Here is a 22,846-nt window from a genome sequence, read left to right on the forward strand (position 1 = left end):
GCAGGCATGGCGTGAAGAGGCTCAGGCTTGGCAGGCATGACGTGAAGAGGCTCAGGTTGGGCGTGGAGAGACTCAGTTAAAAACAAAATAAAGTCTATTTGCTGGCATAGTGTAGAATGGTGATCAAACGAAGGCATTAACTCAGCGAGTTCATCATCCAATCCATTTTGAAAGCACCATTTTAAGTAAGTCTCATCCCAAGGTACCTGATCCGTGAAACAGAGAAAATCCTTAATATACGCTTCCAGGGGACGATTCCCCTGCCGTAGATTTAGGAGTGCAGCTGCTGGGTTCATTGTAGTAGGTCAAGTATTCTGTAATAAGAGGTCCACTGAAGGCAAGTGTAAAGGAGAACCCAAGTGCAGTTTATTGTAACTAAAATAAAACATGAAACAAAAACATGGCGTGGCATGAAAACAAAAACCAAAGCATCATCATGAACATGAACTTACATCACAGCAGATTACAGGAAACAACTTAATCAGAGACGTCACCAATATTGCTAAAATGTTATTTCAGAATAACGAGAGAAAAAATAAAACTCTACAACAAGGGGTGAGTTATTGTTTAATCATGATGATAATTCCATATGCATTTATTTCACAATATATTATCTTAAGATTTGTATATATTTATCTTTTCTGCATTTCACCTCTGTTCTAGCTTGGTTCCTTGTAATAAACAAATAGTTCCTTCCTAGATCATCATGCTGTGATGGCCTGCTGCACCCCCGTCCAAGAAAATCTCCACGGCTATGAACCATATGACTAGTAAGCAAAACCACCTCAAACATACTGTGCACTACTGTTCAAAGTTTTGGGGTCTGTAAGATTTATGCTTTTAATATAAGTTTTTTCTGTGAGATTGTCCTTGAGAAGCCTGTAGGCTAAATAATCAGCTAAATAATAGGCGACTAATACAATATTATAATGGTCATAGTTATAATAATAATTCATTTAACTATTATGATAACATTTTATTTTATTTCTTTAGGTCTGTTTTGAATTATGTTGGCCAAAGAGACGGACACCATGCTGTCCAACACAAAGGTATTTATGTATTTGTATGGTTTTTTTTTTATTGATCAATACTGAAATTCTTTGTACTTTTAAATGCTGAATGTGGTTCAGGGGGTCGACAACTTTAGGCAGTTATTTTTCACAGATATCTTGGGCAGCTGTGGCTCATGCTCTTAGCCTTTAAAAATGTTTGAATTGATATCCCCAATGCAATATCAGGGGGTAAATATATCATTAGAGTGATATACCTCTTTTGTTAACAGATGCGTTATAATCCCTATTGTTTGGCCCTGTATTCTTCAGGACAAGACCTTGATGCCATCCACAGTCAGTAGATGAAGGTGAGTTTAGCCGAATTCAGTTCTCTTTCCCTTTTTTAAGCTTAACGGACACGTGCACGTCAAAATGCCCATCTTGACGAGTTTCCTCGTAAACAGTCTTGTGTTTTAAACAGAAAGAAAACAGATGCGTGTCATTTATATTAGGTCTGCGCATTCGTCTTAAAGGGACAGCAGCCTAATGTACCCGCAGCTGTTTGTGTCGCCAATGGTGATCAAACATCAAAAGAGAAAATGACTTGTAGCTTTAGCAAAGATACTAGCCTGACGTCGTCATACTCAGATTCTGGTCAGAATGTGAGTCTGTCTTTCATATTTCACCTGACTGTAACCTTGTTTTCATGAAATACGCTTACACACGCTTAAAATGATGATAATTAAGTGTAAAGATAGGTATTACTGAAAATATTTGGTGTTTGGGGTGAGGATTGGGCCGGGGTTGATCCATTTATAAAGTAGCTGTTTTTTATTTATTTTTCTGATGTGCACAAATAAGCGACAGGTATCATAAGATTTTCTTCTCCATGTTCCTTTTTTTCTATTCTTTTATTCGTTCATGCATGTAATAATGAATGAATGAATGAATGAATGAATGAATGAATGAATTTATGTATGACTTGTGCAATAAATAAATAAAAAAATAAAAAAAATACGATAGGCTATTGACTCGCGATCTTCGCAGTAGGCTAGTGAACGCACCGGAGAAACGCACATTTATTAGGCTACATAGTTTTTTTGTTTTGGATGGTTTTGTTTAGAACCAGCTGTAAATGTAAATATATTTCACATTTTTTAGACATGTGAGGCGAGTAGGCTACGGTCTGGTTGATGATCTCCAGTTCAAGCACCTTATGTTGTGATTGCTAGCCTATATTTACTTTAAATCCAGGAAATTTGTTAATGAAAAAATTATTAAAATTAAGATACAATTGATACAAAACGAAATTCGTTTTAAAGAAAGGATTTGTACTTTCTGTTTTGAGGTATCTGTGAATGTTTGAAAGTCAACTGTCACGTAATATTGTTTTTTGCCAGCTGTGGTAAACAGCGCGCATCTATGCCGTTCATTCATTCATAAACAGAAACCTGAGAAGGAAAAACTTAGGCTACTAGTATTCCTCAGCTCGTATTCCTCGTATTCGTCATTATTCCTCACAGCGCTGCGTTGTAAACAAGTAATGTTCTGAATAAACTGGTGTTTTGGTTTTCTTGTGCTGATGATAGGGGCGTTCACAGGATTGCGTGGATTGCCTCAGCCATTTGCGTTTGAATAGCACGCGCTCTCTGTGGGCGGAGTCACATTACCCAGCAAACATTGGTCCGACGGCAACGTCGTGTCCCTGGCCAAAAATAGTCGCGGTATGACGGCATAAATCGGTAAAAATATGTAACACAGAACATTTCCTAAAAATGCATTCAGATACATTTGTACATGTCTACAGTTATCTGGGGTTGCATGTATAATTGTTATTTTGACTTTTAGCTACGTGTAGTTTTTTTTTTTTTTTTTTTTTTTTTTATTGACGGAAACATTGGGTACAAATGTGTAAAACCATCAATATACAATCAAACATTTATACAGACATACCATGCCAGAGACAAAGAACAAAACAAACAAAAAGAAGAACAAAAAAATAAAATAAAATAAATAAAAAACATACATACTAAATAGAGGTGGAAAAATAAAAATATTAAGAGGATTCGGGAAATAGGTCATAATATTTACACAAAAGTTTTGCATTCTTTTTGTTCTTTACAAGCTTGTGTGATTTAAGAAGCATATTAAGTTCCAAAATATAATGTTTAAAACATAAGGAAGACTTATTAAATTTCTGCTTGTGTATAAAGAACTTAGCATATAAGATTATGAAATTTAAAACAAACTCCAGGGTGCCATCTTGTGGGAAACAAAAGTAACAGATAATATCTTTCAGGGTAAATGAGTGAGTTATATTTTGAGATTGGAGAAAGTGAGAACCCAAATCTTCCCAAAACCTTTTGGTAACTGGACAATTAAAAAATAAATGAGGAATGGTTTCAGTGTCCTGTTTACAAAAGCTGCAGCATGTGTCAATGTCTAGAAACTTAGCAACAAAACAATTTGTAGGGTAAATGTTATGTAAAAGTTTAAAGTGGACCTCTTTAGCTTTATTAGAGATACAGTATTTGTGAGGAATCAACCATGTTTTTTTCCAATTTATTTCACTTATTAAGGAATTCCAATAAGACATCCCCCTTGGAGCAATGGAGTTACTCTTTTGCAAATGTCGGCGAATATGCTTATTGTTACATTTTTTATCAGACAGTTCTACACCATCCAACATAAGTGAAAGCTGTCTGATATCTTTGTTTCCATAGCTCAGATGATTTTTAAATAATTGTCTGATTCCGATAGGGATGGCATCAGTGATAGATTTAAAATCTTTAAAAGGTATTGGGAAATCATGAGCTTCCATAAACTGTTCATAAGAGAGCATGGTGCCAGAATCATCAAATAAGCAGAGTACATGGTTAATTCCTCTATCGAACCACTTAGGGAAGAATACTGATTTATTCCTAATAAGAATGTCGCTGTTGCTCCAAAGGAGAGATTTGTGTGGTGAGAAGTTGTGCTTGAAGGATAATTTCCAGGCCAAGAGGGACTGTTGATGGAAGTTGGACAGTTTGATAGGTAGTTTATTTGGTAGAAAATTACACTTTAGAAGAAACGAGAGCCCACCCAGCTTATTAAAAATAAAGTTCGGAATAAAGAAAAAAATAGAATCAGGATTTCGAATGCACCTTTTTAACCAATTAATTTTGAATGTGTTAACCACATCTATAAAATCCAAAATCTCGAGACCTCCCTTTTCTTTAGGGTTAGAGAGAACATTCTTTTTAAGCCTATGAGACTTGTTCTTCCAAATGAAATCTAAAAAAGTCTTGTTGACTTGATTAGCAGTTGAGTCCTTTACAAATAGAGACAAAGAAGGGTAAACAAAGCGAGAAAGGCCTTCTGCCTTGGAGAGTAATACTCTACCTAAGACGGACAAGTCTCTTTGTAGCCAGCAGTTGAATATTAATTTGGTTTTCTGTATCCTATTCGAAAAATTTAAGTTCTGTCTAACTATAATATTTTTACATACATGTATACCTAAATACTTTACATTCTGTTTGACTGGAATGTTATCAATAGCAGAGTCACTACAACAATGAAGTGGCAACAGCTCACACTTAGATCGATTAAGCCTTAAACCAGACGCAGAAGAGAATTTCTCCACCAGTTCAAAGACAATGCTCAACTGGTCCTTGTTGTTCAAAAAAATGGTGGTGTCGTCCGCCAGCTGTGAGATCTTTATTTCTTTTCCAAAAATCTTTATTCCTTCAAAATGTACTTCCTTTACTAAGTGTATAGCTAGTAGTTCGGTTACTAAGATAAATAAAAAGGGAGAAATGTTGCACCCCTGCCTGACCCCCCTATTAATCTGAAATCGTGGAGAAGTATTTTGATTAATTATAACAGAACTATTTATATCTTTGTAGAACATGCTGACAATGTCAATGAAAGGGCTTCCAAAACCAAATGCCTTGATGGCTTGGATTAAAAAGGGGTGTTCGATTGTGTCGAACGCTTTATAAAAATCAAGAAACAAAACGAAGGCGTCAGAATCAACCTTGTCAGCATAGTCAAGCAAGTCTAAAACGAGCCTTATGTTATTGCTAATGTGGCGGTTTTTCATGAAACCTGTTTGAGTTTCTGCAATTATTGAATTTAAATCAGATTTTAATCTATTTGCATATACAGAGGCCAGAATTTTATAATCTATAGTTAATAATGTGATTGGACGCCAATTATCAATTAAGTGAGGGTCTTTACCAGGTTTCGGAATCAAGGAGATGATGCCTTGCTTCATTGTTGTGGTCATTTCCCCTTGATCAATACACTCCTTACACATGTGCATTAAAGGGAGTTGAATAAGCTCCCAGAAATGAATATAGAACTCCGCTCCTAGCCCATCTATCCCGGGAGATTTTCCTTTCTTCATAGCAAACAAAGCATTTTTAACCTCATTTAAAGAGAGATCAGCGTCACAAGATGCTTTATAATCTTCACTAATAATAGGGATACTGTGCTGAATTTTTTCAAAAAAACTTACACTTTCTTCTCTGTTAAAATTAGATTGATATAAATTACCATAAAACGAGCTAACAAATTTAGAAATGTGAGTAAGATCCTTAGAAATGGTGCCATCAATGTAGAGCTCAGTTACAGAATTTCTTTTAGCATTCCTTTTTTCTAAAGCAAAAAAATAATTGGTGTTCTTTTCGCCCTCTTCCAGCCACTTAGCCCTTGATCTAATAAATGCCCCCTTTGCCATTTCTGTATATATTTGGTCTATCTGAATTTGGATGGCTTTTAGCTCAATTTCTTCTTCTGGGTTAATGTTTCCTTTTGACATTAATTGAGTTAACTTATTCATCAAGACATGTTCTGAATTATATTTTTCTTTCTTTATTTCCTTAGATCTTTTTATAGCCAATTGTCTAATTTTATACTTGAAGTACTCCCACTTTTTCTTATGTCCATTATTAATGTCAATCTCGAAGATCTCTTTCGCTAGAAGCTTAACAGATTCATTAAAGGAGTCGTCACTCAAAAGAGTATTGTTAAACTTCCAATAACCTCTCATGCCCGATTGCGGGTCAATGGAGCCTAGTTTCAAAATAACTAATTTGTGGTCCGAAAGGGGCGCATAAACATGTTTAACCTCATTAACAAATTGAAGAGAAGAAGAAGAAACTAAAAATAAATCAATTTTCGACTTCAAAGTCAGACTTCTATTACTCCAGGTGAAATCTTGGATGTCTGGGTTAAAAAAACGCCAAGCATCAGTCAAGGATAGGTCTGAGCACAGAGAAGAGATTAAATCGCTTCCTTGGGAGGAGCGAGCCGCTCTAGGTGGGTATCTATCCTCTATTTCGTCAGGACATTCATTGAAATCCCCAGAAAGAATTATAAAGGCATTTACGTATTTTCCCCTCAAATCCCTTAGCTTGCCAGTAATGGTATTGAATAAGTTTTTGTTGTCGAAGTGTGAATTAAATCCATATACATTGCACACTATGAAAACTGTATTGTCCTGCTTAACTATTATTGTTATCCATCTTCCATCACTAGAGGGCACAACTTCCAAAATATCCCATTTGAAACCATGCACAAGGATTGAGACACCCGCAGAATGATTAGAACCATGACTAAAGTGAACAATATTGCCCCATTGAGCTTTCCAGAACCCTGTATCAGAGTCACAAGAGTGCGTTTCCTGTAATAAAATCAAGTCAGCTTCAGACCTTTTACAGAATAAAAATAATGCTTTCCTTTTTGTTAAGTCCCGAATACCTCTCACATTTAAAGACAAGACGTTAAGTCGTTTAAACAAAAAGACCATAAAGGAACAGAGATATAGAACAGAAATTACCTGAAAGTGCTATTGAACGCAAAAAGTATGCAAAGACCTTACAAGAAGGTGATGATAACCTGCCTTAAAATAGCAAGAACCCTGTTGTACTAGAACCGTCAACTTAGAATCAAGAACGTTCGAGACGGCTGCACTTATAGTAAATGAAAAACTAACATGATCTCATTTAAAGTCCAACAAGGAGATCATATATAGTTGTATGAGAAAATAAGTAAATAAATAAAGTAAAATCTGTTAAGGTAGCATTTAGTATTAAGTGCTCAACCATCTCAGTCTGTAACGGGCGCTGGCAGAGTGTTCATGCCTGCTTATGGCTACAACAAAAAGGAAGATTAATCCAAGTCTAAACAACACGGTAGCCTAAACAACGCGGTAGCCTAGCTACATACGTTGTATTAAATCTCCAAAACAAAGTAGCCCATTGAAGATATTATCCAAAAATGCCACATGGACAGTGGGCTTATGTGTACTTTAATACCTTTGGTAAAAGAAGATGCTCAGCCAACGAGGCTATTCCGGACAGTCAATAACTTTTCCATTGATGACAGCCGAAGCACCTCGGAATGAAGCCTTTTTCCCTTCATCACGCGCCTTCTTGATCAAAGGCCAGAGCTTCTCCCGAGCCGCTCTGTCCTCCGGAGAAAGAGCTTCGGTAATCCTGAGACGATTTTCTTGCAAATACTGAGAGTTTTTAGCTTCTTTCCAGACGGCATCACGAAGGCGACGCAAGGCAAACAAAACTATAGTTGATCTCGCAGCGCCGTCATCTCTCAGTTTCCCCACGCGATGGACTATGTCAATGCCTTGTTTCAAGTCTTCACGAAGCTTTGGTGCCATTTTCCCAAGGATGTCGATTATCTTGCCTCTGATGTCTTCATCTCTTGACTCCCTTACGCCGTGCATCTTAAGCGACCACCTTCTACTGTAGCGTTGACACTCAGCAACAGCTTCTCTCAGGTGCTTATTTTCTTCTTGGAGCTTCGTATTGGCAACTTTCATTTTCTCCAGTGTTTGCTTGTGTTGTTGAACATCCAGTGACAGCTGTTTGACAGTTGTTGTCAGCTCCTCAACACGTTTGGAAGTAGCTTCAGTAGTTATGCCTATAGCAGAGACTCTCCGGAGTGTTTCATCCTGCTTGCTGGTCATGGCTCGTATCGCCTCCATGAGTTCAGCATTAGCCGTCTCCCAGTTTCGCCCACCTGATTGGGATTCACGATTCCTTGGTGTATCCACCGCCAAAATGGGAAATAAACCGGTGTCTGACAATGGCTCTGGGGTGGTTTCATACCAGCACATTTCGTCTCCACTCAAAGGATTCTGGGCTACCGACTCTTTAGACTGGTTATCTTCCATGTTTAGCGGCACGTGTTGAGAAATCGCTAAACTTTCAGTGTTCCTCTTTTTCTTTTTAGACTTGGGCATTCGTGGTAGCCTACAATTACTACGCCTTGCTATATGATCGTTTTTTGTTTTTTTTTAAGGTTCTGCCATCAAATTATTTTTTAAAAAATGGCAGTAATATCATAAACCCTTCGAAATTGCTCGCAGAGCGACAAGCACACGTCCTCCTACAACGCTGCCATCTTGGGTAGCTACGTGTAGTTCAATATAGTGTATCGGGTGAGAGGACGTCACCTGGCAACGTCTTTTACACGTGCATTTATAGACCATCATGACCCTCCATCATAGAATCCTTGTGAAATATGCAAAAGCTGTGCTTAATCCGTGCATGGTTAATACTGCAAAAATTAATTTAATTGCCCAAGTAGTTTTTAAGAGGTTGTGAAGACGTCCACTGACGTCCTTTACACGTCAAGGCTGTGAATACACGTCCACTGATGTCTTTTACACGTCTAGTCAAGCAAGACAGAAAAAAAAACAGGAATTATCTTTATGAAATACACGAATTGTATACAAAGTAAATATATTTACTTTATCTTGTTTAAAAAATTATAATCACACAGTTCCCAGTGTGGTTAAGTGAATGCAAATCCTCTGCATTTTAGTCATTATTTCAACCTGTAGGCTAGCCTACCTGATGTAGGCTATACGTTGTTTTCTTTTTTTTTTCTTTTTTTTTTTATGGAATGTATGCATATGTAAAACATAAATATATCTGGTCACCATTTATGTCTGAGTTGGATGAAATTGCCAAAACTGTGCTGCCAAGATGAAACAAAAGATCTCCAGACATTACCAAATCCCGCGATAGGTTAGATTATCTCACGAGACGCGTTTTCCCCATAGACTCACTCCGGAACACTGAAGTTTGAACAACCACGAAGAGAGGAGGAATTGAGGCCCATATTATTAGAAATCTACTGTTGGGTACGTACATTTTGTATTATTAGATTCACGTGCTAGAGTTTTACTTGTTTGACATGAATGAACCGAAAGAAATGATGCCCACATTGTCAACTGAAATTGGCTAACTGAGTTTGGCTAAAATTAGCTAGTAGGCTAAAAGTTACTTTGAACTTATACAACGGTATACCATAGTATAAAGTATGTCTAATGATACAGTCAAAGTTATTACTGTAAATTATTAATGTAGCCTTTTGAGAGTTTCTTTCTGAAAGTAAATTATCTGAAGTAGAATGAAATTAGCTGGATTTGAACATGTATGTTTTCAGTAACTGCTTTAAAAATATTTTGTAATTTTAGAATTGCTAAACATGTCTATTCAGGGGACATCACAGCCCAGCTGTCTTTATCAGAAATGTCCTGTTCACTTTCTCACTGTTACACACCTAGTTTAGGGTCTTTCTCAAGGGCACCACAGTGGTATTGAAGAGGCAGGGGACAAATGCTGTTCCCCCCAACTGATCTAACACCAATTTAAAGCAGAACATCTTTTATACAATAAAATAAAATGTAATGCATGTTGATTACCTTTTTCTAATGTTTCGTTAATGATTCATTCATCTTGTTCCATGTTTTTTTTTTTAATTTAGCTGAAGACCATAAAAATATTTTGAAAATAAGTGCATGTCATTTACCTCATTTATTTACTTTTCATTTATTTTAAAAAGAAATATATTCTCTTCCCTTAGATGCTGTGAAGAGGTGGAGCCCACATGCTACAGACACTGAAATTGATGCAGCAATGGCAGAACACCTGAAACACGCTCCAGGAAGAGCTGGGGGTGGTGGATACAAAAAAATGAGCCAAACAATGTGTTTAAGGGATAGTTCACCCAAAAATGAAAATTGTCATCATTTACTCAACCTCATGTTTCAAACCTGTATACCTTTCTATGTTATGCTAAACACAAAGATGTTTGGAAGAATGTTTGTAACCAAGCAGATGTCGCTTCCCATTAACTACCATAATCATTTTTTCTCCAATAATGGTAGTCAATGGATGCTCTATTTGCTTGGTTACAAACATTCTTCAAAATATCTTCTTTTGTGTTCAGCAGAAGAAAGAAACTCATACAGGTTTGGAATTTGGTGAGTAAATTTCATTTTCATTTTTGGGTGAACTATCTTTATATAATAATTCAGTATTTTGCAATTGGTATTTTAGTTTGGTTAACAAATCGAGAGCTTAGAATTATAAGGTTCTATCTCCGTTTATTGAGGATCAAAGTTTTTAACTCGGTTTATGTTTTGTGGGATGGAACTTTTTTATTTTATTAATAACTACTAACAAAATATATTTTTTTTACAAAAATAACACCACACAGGCATTAATAAACACCTAATGGATCAGATTGTCAAAAACGCAATTTCGACCAAAAGTGGAGATTATAATTCTAAGCTCATGAAATGTTAAACATTGAAAAAAATAAAGAGAAATTTTGGCTGTTCAAGATCAATAAAATGTTGTGCTTAATCAGAACATGCTTCTTTTTTGCTTATGTCCACAAATAATGTGTTATTGTTTTTGATGTACACGTGGTTAAAACGTTTTATTGACGTTCAGGTCTGACTGGACCAATTTTGGACCTTTTTAGAACCTTTGTCAAGATGTGTAAACCTCAAGACTTGATTGCCTTTCACGATGTTACACAATAGGTGTGTGATTATTTTATATTCAGGCTTATATATAGACTTAAATTATGCAGCAACACATTTAAACACATATGACGACGCATTTAGACGTCCAGGGACGCGCAGAAGAGACGTGGAATTCACGGCCGGAAAAGACGTCGGTTCAACTTCCATTTTGGAACTATTTTTCAACCATGACGGGACGTCTCTGTCGGACGTCTTTTCAACGGTCATTAAACGTCCAAATGTTTGCTGGGACAGGCATGAAGCTTGAATTCTCTACTTTTTAATGAAGTAATTTATATAAAAAACAAATATTCTCATCTTGTGAAATCTGTATTAAAAGAGAGCGATTCCAGTCGACCTCATTAGAGCTAACCCACCATAGTAATCGATTGTCGAGTTCACGCGCATAGGTTTAGTTACCAATGATCACGCGCGTGAACTCGACAATTGATTACTATGGCGTTCCACCGAAAACAGGATGTAAACAAAGGCATGAGCGCTGGCTGAATTAACTTCGTTTTTATTAATATCTCTAACATCTACTGCAGTCAAATCCACCCGTGTTCACTCGGAAAGAATCACTCACATTTTCTGTGCACTTGTAATGACACTTAAAGGATGTTAAGAGGCTAAAAAGCAGGCTTACTACTTGCCCTATTGAAGTCAACAGGGTGCAAATTTTAAAAATAGAATAACTCGGTGTAGGCAACACCGATTTTTGTCGTTGTTCTCTGTATTGACAGCACTCCAAATGTACAAAAAAATGAGCTCAATGTTAAAATTGACCGGAGTTCTCCTTTAACTCTATCAGACAGAGAATCCACTAACAGTCTGTGTTTGTTGAAGAGTGAAGCATGACTGCCCCCTACTGATCATGTCTTGCTTGTGCAACAGAATGAAGAATGAAATCACAGGATTATTTTGCCTTTCATTTGGAAATGATCCAAATCCAGAACCACGGATGCAAACAGTGTGAGGGTCAAAGCTAGGGTGACCACCCGTCCCGCGTAGCGCGTGCGCGCACAGCGTTTGAAGCCCAATTCACGCGTCACGCAAATTGAGACCGTGTCACGCATAATCTATGCTTGCTCAAAAAAAAGTTGGTCGCTCTATATACTCGAGCCCCAAGCAGACAAACAAACATTACTTGACATTTCAGCACGCTATTGTTGCCACACAAACCCCTCAGTTGAACTGCTGACTAGGTTGTTGTCAACTTTTTCGTTGTTGTCATGACAGCGCACGCACGCGCATACCAGACACACTTGGAAGGAAGGAACTTTCAGATGCGCGCTTTCCAATTCGAAAAATTCGAGAAAGAGACTGTCTGAAAGCCAACGCCATCATCAATTAAAAAGAGAAGGTGTGAGTACAAGAAACAAGAATGGGGAAATGAATATTTGTGGCTGAAAGGTGTTGAGGGGGATACCGAGAGGGCTTTTTGTGACCTTTGCAAAACGTCCTTCTCAATCGGACATGGAGGGAGGGGAATACGAGGTCAATCGTATTTTTTTTTAAATACTTTTTTTAACTGTTCCTGTGGTGTTGAGCAACTACAATTCCTGTTAATCCTATAAATTTATATTATAATTTATTAATTATTAAAATTTATTTTTAAATAAATAAAATTAAATAGTAAATCTTAAGTGGAAGTACATCTGTCAATTCATTGAATGTTCAAAATATTATGAGTCTTTATTTAGAAAAAAAATACACATTGGTTGGCCTATTCATGAGCATACATCAAAAATTACACGTTTAGGAGAATAGGGCATTATTAATACTATGCAAGGTGGTATGTGCTAGAAATGGGTAAACCACTATCAGTGAGTCTGCCAGTGGGGCACCGCCGCGCCAGACAGTGTCCCACATTGTCCCTCAGAAACATACCCCTTGTCCCCCCTTGGGCTTATTAGCAGGTGGTCACCCTAGTCAAAGCCCTGGAAGAGATCAGGAGAGACGGATTGGTCAGTGTGACAGACAGACAGGCCAGAGAAATTCACTTTCCCATATTTTTCCATGGGCTGTCTATATCCCTTACAGGTTTGTTTACATGCAAAAAAAACCCGGAAAAATTTAAATCATGAAAATAAATATGGTTTCTATCCTGACTAGTGTTGAATACAGCTACTGTGATGCCATCAGAGGAAGCACAACTCCTCAAAGCACAACATGCTCAAGGAAACAAGGTCATCGTCATTAACAGACACAGCAAAACCAAAAAATAAAATAAAAAAATCTAACTTTGTTGAGAATGAGGAAACATTAGGAAGATCTAGACTTACCTGAAGTAAGAAAAAAAAAAATCTGAACTGTTCAAACTAATTCTCAGTCAAAGATCCACATGTCGTACTAGAAAGAGAAAACAACATAAAGAGTGTGTAAGATTTTACTTTGAAATTCACAAGCAGAGCAGGAAAACATGTAGCTTTGCATCTCTAGACAGACATACGAGGAAAAAACAACCTCTGCCAAACCTTTTCTGTAGTTGTTGTATAATATTATATATATATATACATTATATATATATATATATATATATATATATATATATATATATATATATAATATTTTATCAATAAAGAAAGGAGGAAAAAAGGGAAATCCTTACTTGTTCAGACTCCAGATCCTTTGGGCTCGCCATTATTTTATACATTATTTTCTACATGACATAAAACTGACCATTTTTTAGGCCAAACAACATTATAAAGTTGTATCCTTTAATTATGAAATAAAGTAATAGTCACTGATAAACAATCATTAGGATTAAACACAACATCTTCAAAGTGTTTCCATAAGGATAGAAAAGTAATTACACATGAACATATTACAGAAATATACACGAATGTAATAATTCAAGTGTGTGTGTGTGTGTGTGTGATGGTGTTGAATTAATCAATTACCCACTCTTAGCGTCAATTAACGTCTTCGAACAAAAGACTCTTTAACACTCATGAAATCCATGTTATAGTGTAATAATATTATTATTAATAATTACTTTCATCAGAACTGGGGTGCAAATCTCTTATCAAGAAAAGTCTTCTCATTTATTGTTACTCTTGTTAAATCCTAGTTACAGTAGGATAGTCTTTACAGCACAGATGAGTTTCTCTCCTCTGTTGAACACAGACTTTGAACATTGACTTTCATAGTAGGAAAAACAGTACAGAATTTTTGGGTGAACTATCGCTTTAAAGAAAGTGTTCAATCTGCACTTAAAACATGATTGAAATGTAAACAATTTGATTTATGCAGCAAAACTTCGGCACAATCATCATATTTGAAATGCTTGTGAGTGTCACTCCTGACAGCGATCGGCCTCCTGCTTCCCAGATTACAGCATTGGTCTCAGTGATGTGACCCAGATCCGGCTTGAGCCCGGGCCAGATGTGGCCCAGAAACGGCTAAACGCAACTTGATTTCGCAGTGAAACACAAATTCAGCTATTTACAAAGATTAAGGCTTTATTAAAAATGAACAACTACACTTTAATATGAGCATGTATTAACAATTAACACATATGAACGTTGCCAACATTTTTAAACCACAAAATAACAATTATATTTACAGTATATTATTTAAAGAAAAAAATAAATAATTCTTTCTCTCACACACAATTTTTTTTTAACCTCTAATACTATAAAAAAAAAAGCCCTTTTGCAAAAGTCTTCTCTTGCGTCCCCCTGCTCTCGATCTGGAGCCTTTTCTTCATTATGACAGAAGGTCTGGGCTTTCATTGGCCAATGGCTGCCCAGAGCCCAAAAGCAACCAATCACAGCTCGTTATGCTCAGCATCATGTTTAGTGTGAAAATGTAGTTGATGTCCCTGCTATGATAGTCCCTAAAATTATAACAAAAAGTCAAAATTATGTCATAAAGACTTGTCAAAATTGTCTTAGTATGTACTTTTTTTTTGGTCATAATATAGAATTTTTATGTGATACTTATTAAGTCAAAATTACCATTAAATAAATAATATTTTTTAAATTCATACATAGGCACAACTGAAATTAGTCTATACATATGAATTTAGTCTTCAGATGAAATTTGAAAAGGTATTTAAAGATGACGAGAAACAGATTGAGTCAGCCTGCATGAGATGGTTGTGTCATTGATGATGTTGGTTCAGTGTGTGTGACGCAGTGTGTGTGACGCTTGTTTGAGATGTTAACCTGAGCTTCCTCTTGCAGACAAGTACTCACCGTTTGCCTCCAGTAACGGGACACGACTCAATGTCCTGACCTGACACTGGGACACGGGAGCACTGGAACACTGGAACACGAGAACACTGGGATACTGGAACACTAGAACATAGGGACAGGGGAACACTGGGATACGGGAACACTGTGACACGAGAACAGTGGGATACTGGAACACTGGAACATTGGAACATAGGGACAGGGGAACACTGGGATACGGGAACACTGTGACACGAGAACAGTGGGATACTGGAACACTGGAACATAGGGACAGGGGAACACTGGGATACGGGAACACTGTGACACGAGAACAGTGGGATACTGGAACACTGGAACATTGGAACATAGGGACAGGGGAACACTGGGATACGGGAACACTGTGACACGAGAACAGTGGGATACTGGAACACTGGAACATTGGAACACTGGGAAACGGGAACACTGGGATACGGGAACACTGTGACACGAGAACAGTGGGATACTGGAACACTGGGACATTGGAACACTGGGAAACGGGAACACTGGGATACGGGAACACTGTGACACGAGAACAGTGGGATACTGGAACACTGGAACATTGGAACACTGTGAAACGGGAACACTGGGAAACGGGAACACTGTGACATGAGAACAGTGGGATACTGGAACACTGGAACATAGGGACAGGGGAACACTGGGATACGGGAACACTGTGACACGAGAACAGTGGGATACTGGAACACTGGAACATTGGAACATAGGGACAGGGGAACACTGGGATACGGGAACACTGTGACACGAGAACAGTGGGATACTGGAACACTGGAACATTGGAACACTGGGAAACGGGAACACTGGGAAACGGGAACACTGGGACACTGGAACACAGGGACAGGGGAACACTGGAACATTGGAACACTGGGATACGAGAACACTGGGATACGAGAACACTGGGACACAGGGACAGGGGAACACTGGAACATTGGAACACTGGGATACGGGAACACTGGGATACGAGAACACTGGGACACAGGAACACAGGGACATGGGGATACGGGAACACTGGGAAACGGGAACACTGGAACACAGGGACAGGGGAACACTGGGATACGGGAACACTGGGACATTGGGATACTGGAACACGGGAACACTGGGATATGGGAACACTGGAACACGGGGGACACGGGAACACAGAGACACTGGGATACGGGAATGCGGGAACACTGGAACACAGGGACACGGGAACACTGTGATATGGGAACACTGGGACACAGGAACACAGGAACACAGGGATACGGGACACTCGCTTCATCCTCACGACCACCGGATGGCAGGAAAATAAACCATGCAGAAAAGCTTCCAGGAATAAACCAGATGTCAGTATGTTTGTGTTAAAAAGCCTCATTGCTTCTTTTTGCAATACTTAATGCTTTAGTTATATATTCACTTATAGAAACCACCCTTACAAAAGTTAAAAGTTTAATAAAATATATATATATATAAAATGCAGCTCCAGATATTGCGTTTTATTTTTTCATTCCACTGCTGTGTTTGTCAGTTTTTAACACAAAAACACATTCTGGGAATCACCCATAACATTTACATAATTCAGTCATTTTACACTGAATGCATGCATGATCAGTGTGGTCATTAATACACACTTCACACAATCATTCTTCAACATGTCAACACTGAAAGATCATTCTCTTGAAATAGAAACAGTTCGCCTGCATTATATATGAGCACTAATGAGATTCCACTGATCATCCTGAAGGATTTCAGCAGAACAATCCTGAAATAGACTATCAATGGCAAGGCCTGGAGAGAGGATGGGTGAATCTCACAATGAAATGTCATCATTTTTTTGCAGAAGTGGCATTAGTTGTTACATTCAATCGATGGGACGTCAGCATGGAGGTAAATTATGTTTTCAGACGTCAATCAAATTGTAAAGCAGCGTTGCCTGAGAGATTTCAGTCTCAGTTCAAGGATCATCATGAGCGTCTCTGGATCGTGTTGTAGTTGTTGAAGGGTGACGTGACTCACCTGTGGTGCTCTGGGAATGAGTCCTGTCCCGACCCAAACTACTCATTCTGAAACTTGGACTAACTACCTTTGTCATGTGACTCTCTTCTTTGCCCTTCATAAATCCTCTCCCGAGGCCTCATGGGATAGTAAAGTGTCCATCGTGAACACGCTTCAGAATCTCACCTGAAGGATTAAGACTATGTTCAGATGGCCGGCGAAGATCAGATTTTTTGATAGATTCTTTCGCAAAAAAACACATGAAATCTGATTATTTTTTTCACATTTGGAGGTGTTTTGAAATGCGATTCCAGCAGGATTTTTACAGATGTCAGTCTGGATGCTCAAATCGGATTTCAAATGGTCTTTTGCGTCTCGCGAAATGCCGGAAGAATTTAAACAACATTGATGCACCTCCATTTCTTCAGCATTGGTTTTGAAAGCCTCGTCACATACGTGGGTACGCCTACGTCATCACCAAAGCAACCCATGCAGATAGTTCGGACATGTCTGGACACACAAATCTTATTTGATCATTTGCGATCAATAGTGCAGACCGTCAGAGAGAATTGGAGGAACAAATAAATCTGATTTGCCAGGCATCTGAACAGGCACTTTTCACCCACTGTTTTTCCAGCCATATGTATTTTGACATAATACTCTTTTGGTTCTACTCTTTCTCCAACTATATAGGGATGCATTCGATTTCAGACAACCAGTTCCCGTTGTATGCAAGATCTGGATTATTGAGTCATAAATTATAGGTAATTGAAAATAACATTATTTCTTGTTGGTTTTCAAATGATGCATCGCCATGTACTGAACTCTGACTTATGCACTACCATTGGGTATTAGATTACTGTATATTATAAGGAAGTTGGCAATATGCAGCCCTAATATACATTTTATGACAGTCGCTGTATTGTCATACTGTCTTTGCAAAGTAATATCAGATTAAGAATGTTAAGATGGTTTAAACCTGCAAATTTATCAGAAATTAGATTGAAGACTTTAAGAAAGCACTACAAATTAGTTCAGTCTTTTGAGATTTCAGATTCAACTTTCTTGTAGTCTTGGAAGTTTCCTCTAAAATGAAAATGTTTTCAGACTGGTCTCTGAGTATGTGCCGTCACTTTTGTACCATGATGTCATCGTTTGGTAGATAAAGATGGGTTTGTTGGGCCCATTTTCCTGGATGTCCACCGTCTGAAGCGCTTGGCTGATTTTCCGGGTTCACCACAGCATGACTGTGGACTGGCGAGCCATCTCTCCCATTAAACACATTTGCAAGTATTTGCATTTCAACAAAACCAAACCACTGAAGTAAATGGAGAAAACGATCGCTTTATGCTGTTCAAGGGTAGTTTCAAACATTGGTGTTGCCAGAGCGCTACTGAAAATACTCGGATTAGCACAGAGATGTCTCTTGAGTCTTGTTCCCCATTGACACGGTTAATAGAGTTTACAATTACACTGAAAAAAAAAAATGGTGTAGGATTGACTTTGAAACAATTTGCACTCATAATTACAAAAATATGGCAAGAAACACATTGAAGTAAATTAAGTAGAAAGACTGAAATAGTATTTTCTTGTAAAACTCTTCAATAATCTCTGTTTTGATGACATTTTTAGTGTAGTCTGGCCAATTAAATGTTCTGAATTTCTTCATCATCTTATAAAATAAAATCACTTTTCGCAAATCCAAACAATCGTATGATATCTTCTGCATCGTGAACTTGTGCAAAAACTGAAATGTGGATTAATAACAATGAAACACTAGATTTTATAAATGTATTTATTCCGTAAATAGAACTTTCATAACATCAGCAATAAACATATTCACTGTGAGGAGAGTACAATTAGAAGAACATATGTTTACACAAAAAAAGATGAAACCGCAACATGGATGATTGACATCACAGCTAGATCAGGTATTTCCAGTCTAGATCGAGTCTTATTGCTAATGTCTCTGAGTAACAAGTGGCATTTACTTGCATTGCTATATAAAACACATTATATAGCAAAACAACTTAGCCGTTTGATTTTAACGCAAGAATTGAAACAGTTATGATCAACATTGACATGAGAAGTGATATACAAATAAAATCTAGAGAGAAGAAGAAGTACCAAAATAGAGTAATCCACAATTCATAATGTAACCGTTCTCCATCATAAAACCTGACCCGGGTCACGGCACCAGATTCCTGGCCTTCGCAGCAAAAATAAAGAGAAACCCCAAGACTAGACTCCTCAAAATGGGAGCGTTTATGTCGAGTTCACTTTTAGGCCTCTGTTACAGGGATATTGAGACAGATTGACCAAAGTGTAGCATGCAGTCGGATATCATAAACTTCAATATAGTTGATCTAAGCAAGTTTAAAACGGTTGTCTCAATGCTCCGGACTTACATTAACCCAGACCACGCCCTCTTATGTGATTAAATACACACACGCATACACACAAAACAAGAAAATTATCAAACAGCTTTGACAAGTGGTTAGCAACACAAGCAGAAAAACAATGAACACGGCAACAATGATAAATTAACTGATGGCAATAGTTAGAAATGAACATTTAGCATGTGCGAGACAGAGGAAAGGAGAAATGATATGCAGGCACATGACCGACGGAGGTGAAAGAGTTCAAGGACGATATATGCGAGGTTTCCATCGAGAACTCCGCAACATTCATGCATCATGATCATCTGTACAGATTAAGTACAGGTAGGCATCTTAGGGTGGGAGGCTACGGGTTTGTGAGCAACTGTGCTCACGTTTAATACCTTGAAAATCAGGCAATTAAAAGAGGGAACTATGGCTTCAAACAGACCCCTTCGTTTTCCTCAGGAAAGATGGCGGCCCTTTTCGTACAGTTTCGTGGTTTTACGAGCAGCGGAAACACAGAAACTTTCAAGTCAGACACATCCTTTGGTTTTTCCGCGTATCCCTTGTTGCTGATCACATATGACGTGACGCTCTGATTAACAGAGCTCTTAAAGTGAGACATCAGTGAAAGTCTGGCTGGTGATTGGACAAGGGCTCAAGGGCATCTTCAGGCTCCAGACTGGGGCTGGTGCATTAACAATGAGAGACCTCCATGGGCGAGAGCGTCAGGATGCTCCGGTCATTGGAGAAGAAGGTCTCAGTGTCGCTCCAAGATCTGGAAGTATCAAGGAAATTGCGAACAGTGAGGGGGACAGTGTGGATAGTCTGGTGTGGATAATCTATGGCTTTCTGTCATAGATTAAAGTCTTATTTCATTTAGAACTAAAGTACGTTACACTATTTTAAGGTGACGTAGTTACATTGTATTAGTAATATTAATTAACTACATGTACTTACTATAAAGTTACGGTTAGGGTTAGTTACTTGTAATTACGCATAATTTACTATTATAATATTTTATTACTATAGTAAGTACACGTAGTAACGTCTAACTACGCCACCTTAAAATAAGAGTTACCCTTATGTATATATTACAATGCAAATGATTAAATTGTATAATGAATATATCTACATTATATCGACCACCTTTTTATCTAAATATCGAGATCTGCATCAATCATTACAAAAAAAAACCCAGTTTAGAAGTCTTAATATATATATTTAAAATCCTTAAAGAGTTCAATCAAAAATTAAAATTCTGTCATCCTTTACTCCCATGTCGTTCATCTTCGTAACACAAATGAAGACATCTTTAATAAAACCTGAGATTTCTTTCGGCCTATTACACCAACAATTTAGAGCTTCAAAAAGTAGACATCGTAAAAGTAACACTGATCCATACATATATAAAACACACACAATATGGTAACCGGAAGCAAGTTCGAGTTTCTGCAAGAACCAATGCGGTTTGTTCTCGTGCATCGATCGAGTAAAGTCGAGCTTCCGTTTCATGGACTTTCTCAAACGCCAATGTTTTGGGTGAACAGATTTTCAATGGAGGGACAGAAATCTCTCCAGTTTAAATAAAAAAAATCTTCATTGAGTAATTAATGACAGAATTTCATTTTTTGGGTGAACTAACCCTTTAACTGCCCTTAATATTTGGTATTACTTGATTTGACTTATTATTTAACTGATTTATCTCACTTTGAAAAAAAAAAAAAAAATCCATCCTGTTAGGTTAAAATGACCCAATTTCTATTATTATATCTAAGATATAATTTCAAACGATGGTTTAAAATGCATTTCAATTTGACAATCTCTGAGGAATGGCTAACTTTAGCTCTGCATTTGCATCCATGATTAAGTTTACGGTCTTGCCATTGTGTGAATGAGTTATTAATTATTGGGTTACAAGAGTATATTTCTAAGTCTCTCTTCAACCAGTTAACTCTTAGTGCATGAAGATCAGCAAGAAACCGACAAGAGTCACAGCCAATGGAGAAATGGATGAGGAAATGTTAGTGCAACATGGGTTAATGGGTGTGGGTTAATGGACAAAAAACAAATATAAACACAACATCCTTCCACAGCCTTGACATTCACATAGATTACATTCCCTTGAAAGTATATTAACATTTTCCTAGGCATAATATGTTGGGTATGGTACCTATATATGAAACTAAGATAATTTACAGTATATAAGTAGAAACCAATTCATAACATAAATCTAGTACTTGTAGAAAAATATGTGTATATAGGTTTACTATAAAATGTATATAATATTTGTAAATAGAGTGGATTTAAGCAGCCCTTGAGGATCGGAGCCGTTGCAAAGCCATGTTCCTCAAACGCCAGACCTGCTACTCGTGAACACCAGAGGGCATTGTCTTCATCAAAACATCAGCCATATTATCAACAGATCCATGCTATATAAGATCAAGAATACACCGATAGCTACAGTAATGCGATTATCTTTGGATCACGTGTAAGAAAGTAGAAGAGGGCAAATTAAATGTACCATCTTCACATGTTGCAGATGAAGACAACCGTTTTAAGATCTTGAAGAGGTAAAAAGTTAAAAAATTAGAGCGTGTTTTCGCATTTATATCAGTAAATGTATGCATATATGTGGCTTACCGGCTTCATACCATAGTAAACAATCTCTTTCATTGTCTGAAGCAGTGGTTCTCAACTGGTTTCGCTGTAGACATACCAAAGTCATACAAAAGTACACGGAACAAAGCTGCGCAAGGTTTGTTTAGGGCATGTTGGCTCCATGCTACCAATTAACAAATGATTTTGTACCAAACCAATGTAGAGTGACTGAATGTAGAGACATAAATCAACATGTGACACGACTGTATAGAGAATTGTGGGAGACGAGATCGGCAAAAGACTCAAACTCAGATTGTCTGAAGCGCGTTTAGTGCTACATTAAGCGCGGCTCACAAAGCCATCAGCTCCAACGATATAAGAAACGTTTGTCCTTCCTTTTAACAAATTTAAAACAGCAACATAAGAGCCATTTTTGGACCCACCAGTTGAGAACCACTGGAAGAAAAGCAGCACAGATCATTGATAAATGCAACAACTTATAATAGTTTAGATGCTTCATTTGAGACAGCATAAGACGGAGAGGGGAATAATAGGGTCAACGAACGTCTCGGAAGGACATCGGTTACTAAACATACTTGAATATGAAACGCTGCCCTCATGCAGTTACACAGACTGATTTGACTTCCGTAAGGCTTTGAGTTAAAAGTAACACACAAAAAAAAGATGAACAAAAGCAATCCTCTCGAAAGACTACAGTTACCAGTGTCTCACTCAATCGCTCACGATGTGGTCCCTTGTTTCTTTGCAATAAATGAGCCAGTGGCTCCCGTTGGCCAGTCAGAGCAGAGACTCCTCTAGCACCCTGCGCTTCAATGGCAGTGT

At 37.7% G+C, this 22,846-nt stretch overlaps 1 protein-coding gene and 1 long non-coding RNA gene across 4 annotated transcripts in view; one reads left to right on the forward strand and one right to left on the reverse strand.

Moving 5' to 3' along the window:
• The first annotated feature begins 509 nt into the window (after nucleotides 1-509).
• Nucleotides 510-1,018, forward strand: LOC307170127. The gene is made up of 3 exons (XR_013823297.1): nucleotides 510-555; nucleotides 701-770; nucleotides 994-1,018. It is a non-coding gene; the product is annotated as an uncharacterized lncRNA (long non-coding RNA).
• An 18,795-nt stretch (nucleotides 1,019-19,813) lies between these two features.
• atp11b (ATPase phospholipid transporting 11B) overlaps nucleotides 19,814-22,846 on the reverse strand; it is a 54,772-nt gene continuing 51,739 nt past the window's right edge. For all 3 annotated transcript variants that reach the window (XR_013823140.1, XM_079890063.1, XM_079890062.1), the window contains one exon: nucleotides 19,814-20,180. Coding sequence is in view for 1 of the 3 variants with exons in the window: in XM_079890063.1 (XP_079746189.1) it covers nucleotides 20,099-20,180 (82 nt within the window). In the remaining 2 variants the exon portion in view is untranslated. The remainder of the gene's footprint in view (nucleotides 20,181-22,846) is intronic.

Source organism: Squalius cephalus, assembly GCF_949319135.1.
Source record: "Squalius cephalus genome assembly, chromosome: 13".
NCBI lineage: Eukaryota > Metazoa > Chordata > Actinopteri > Cypriniformes > Leuciscidae > Squalius > Squalius cephalus.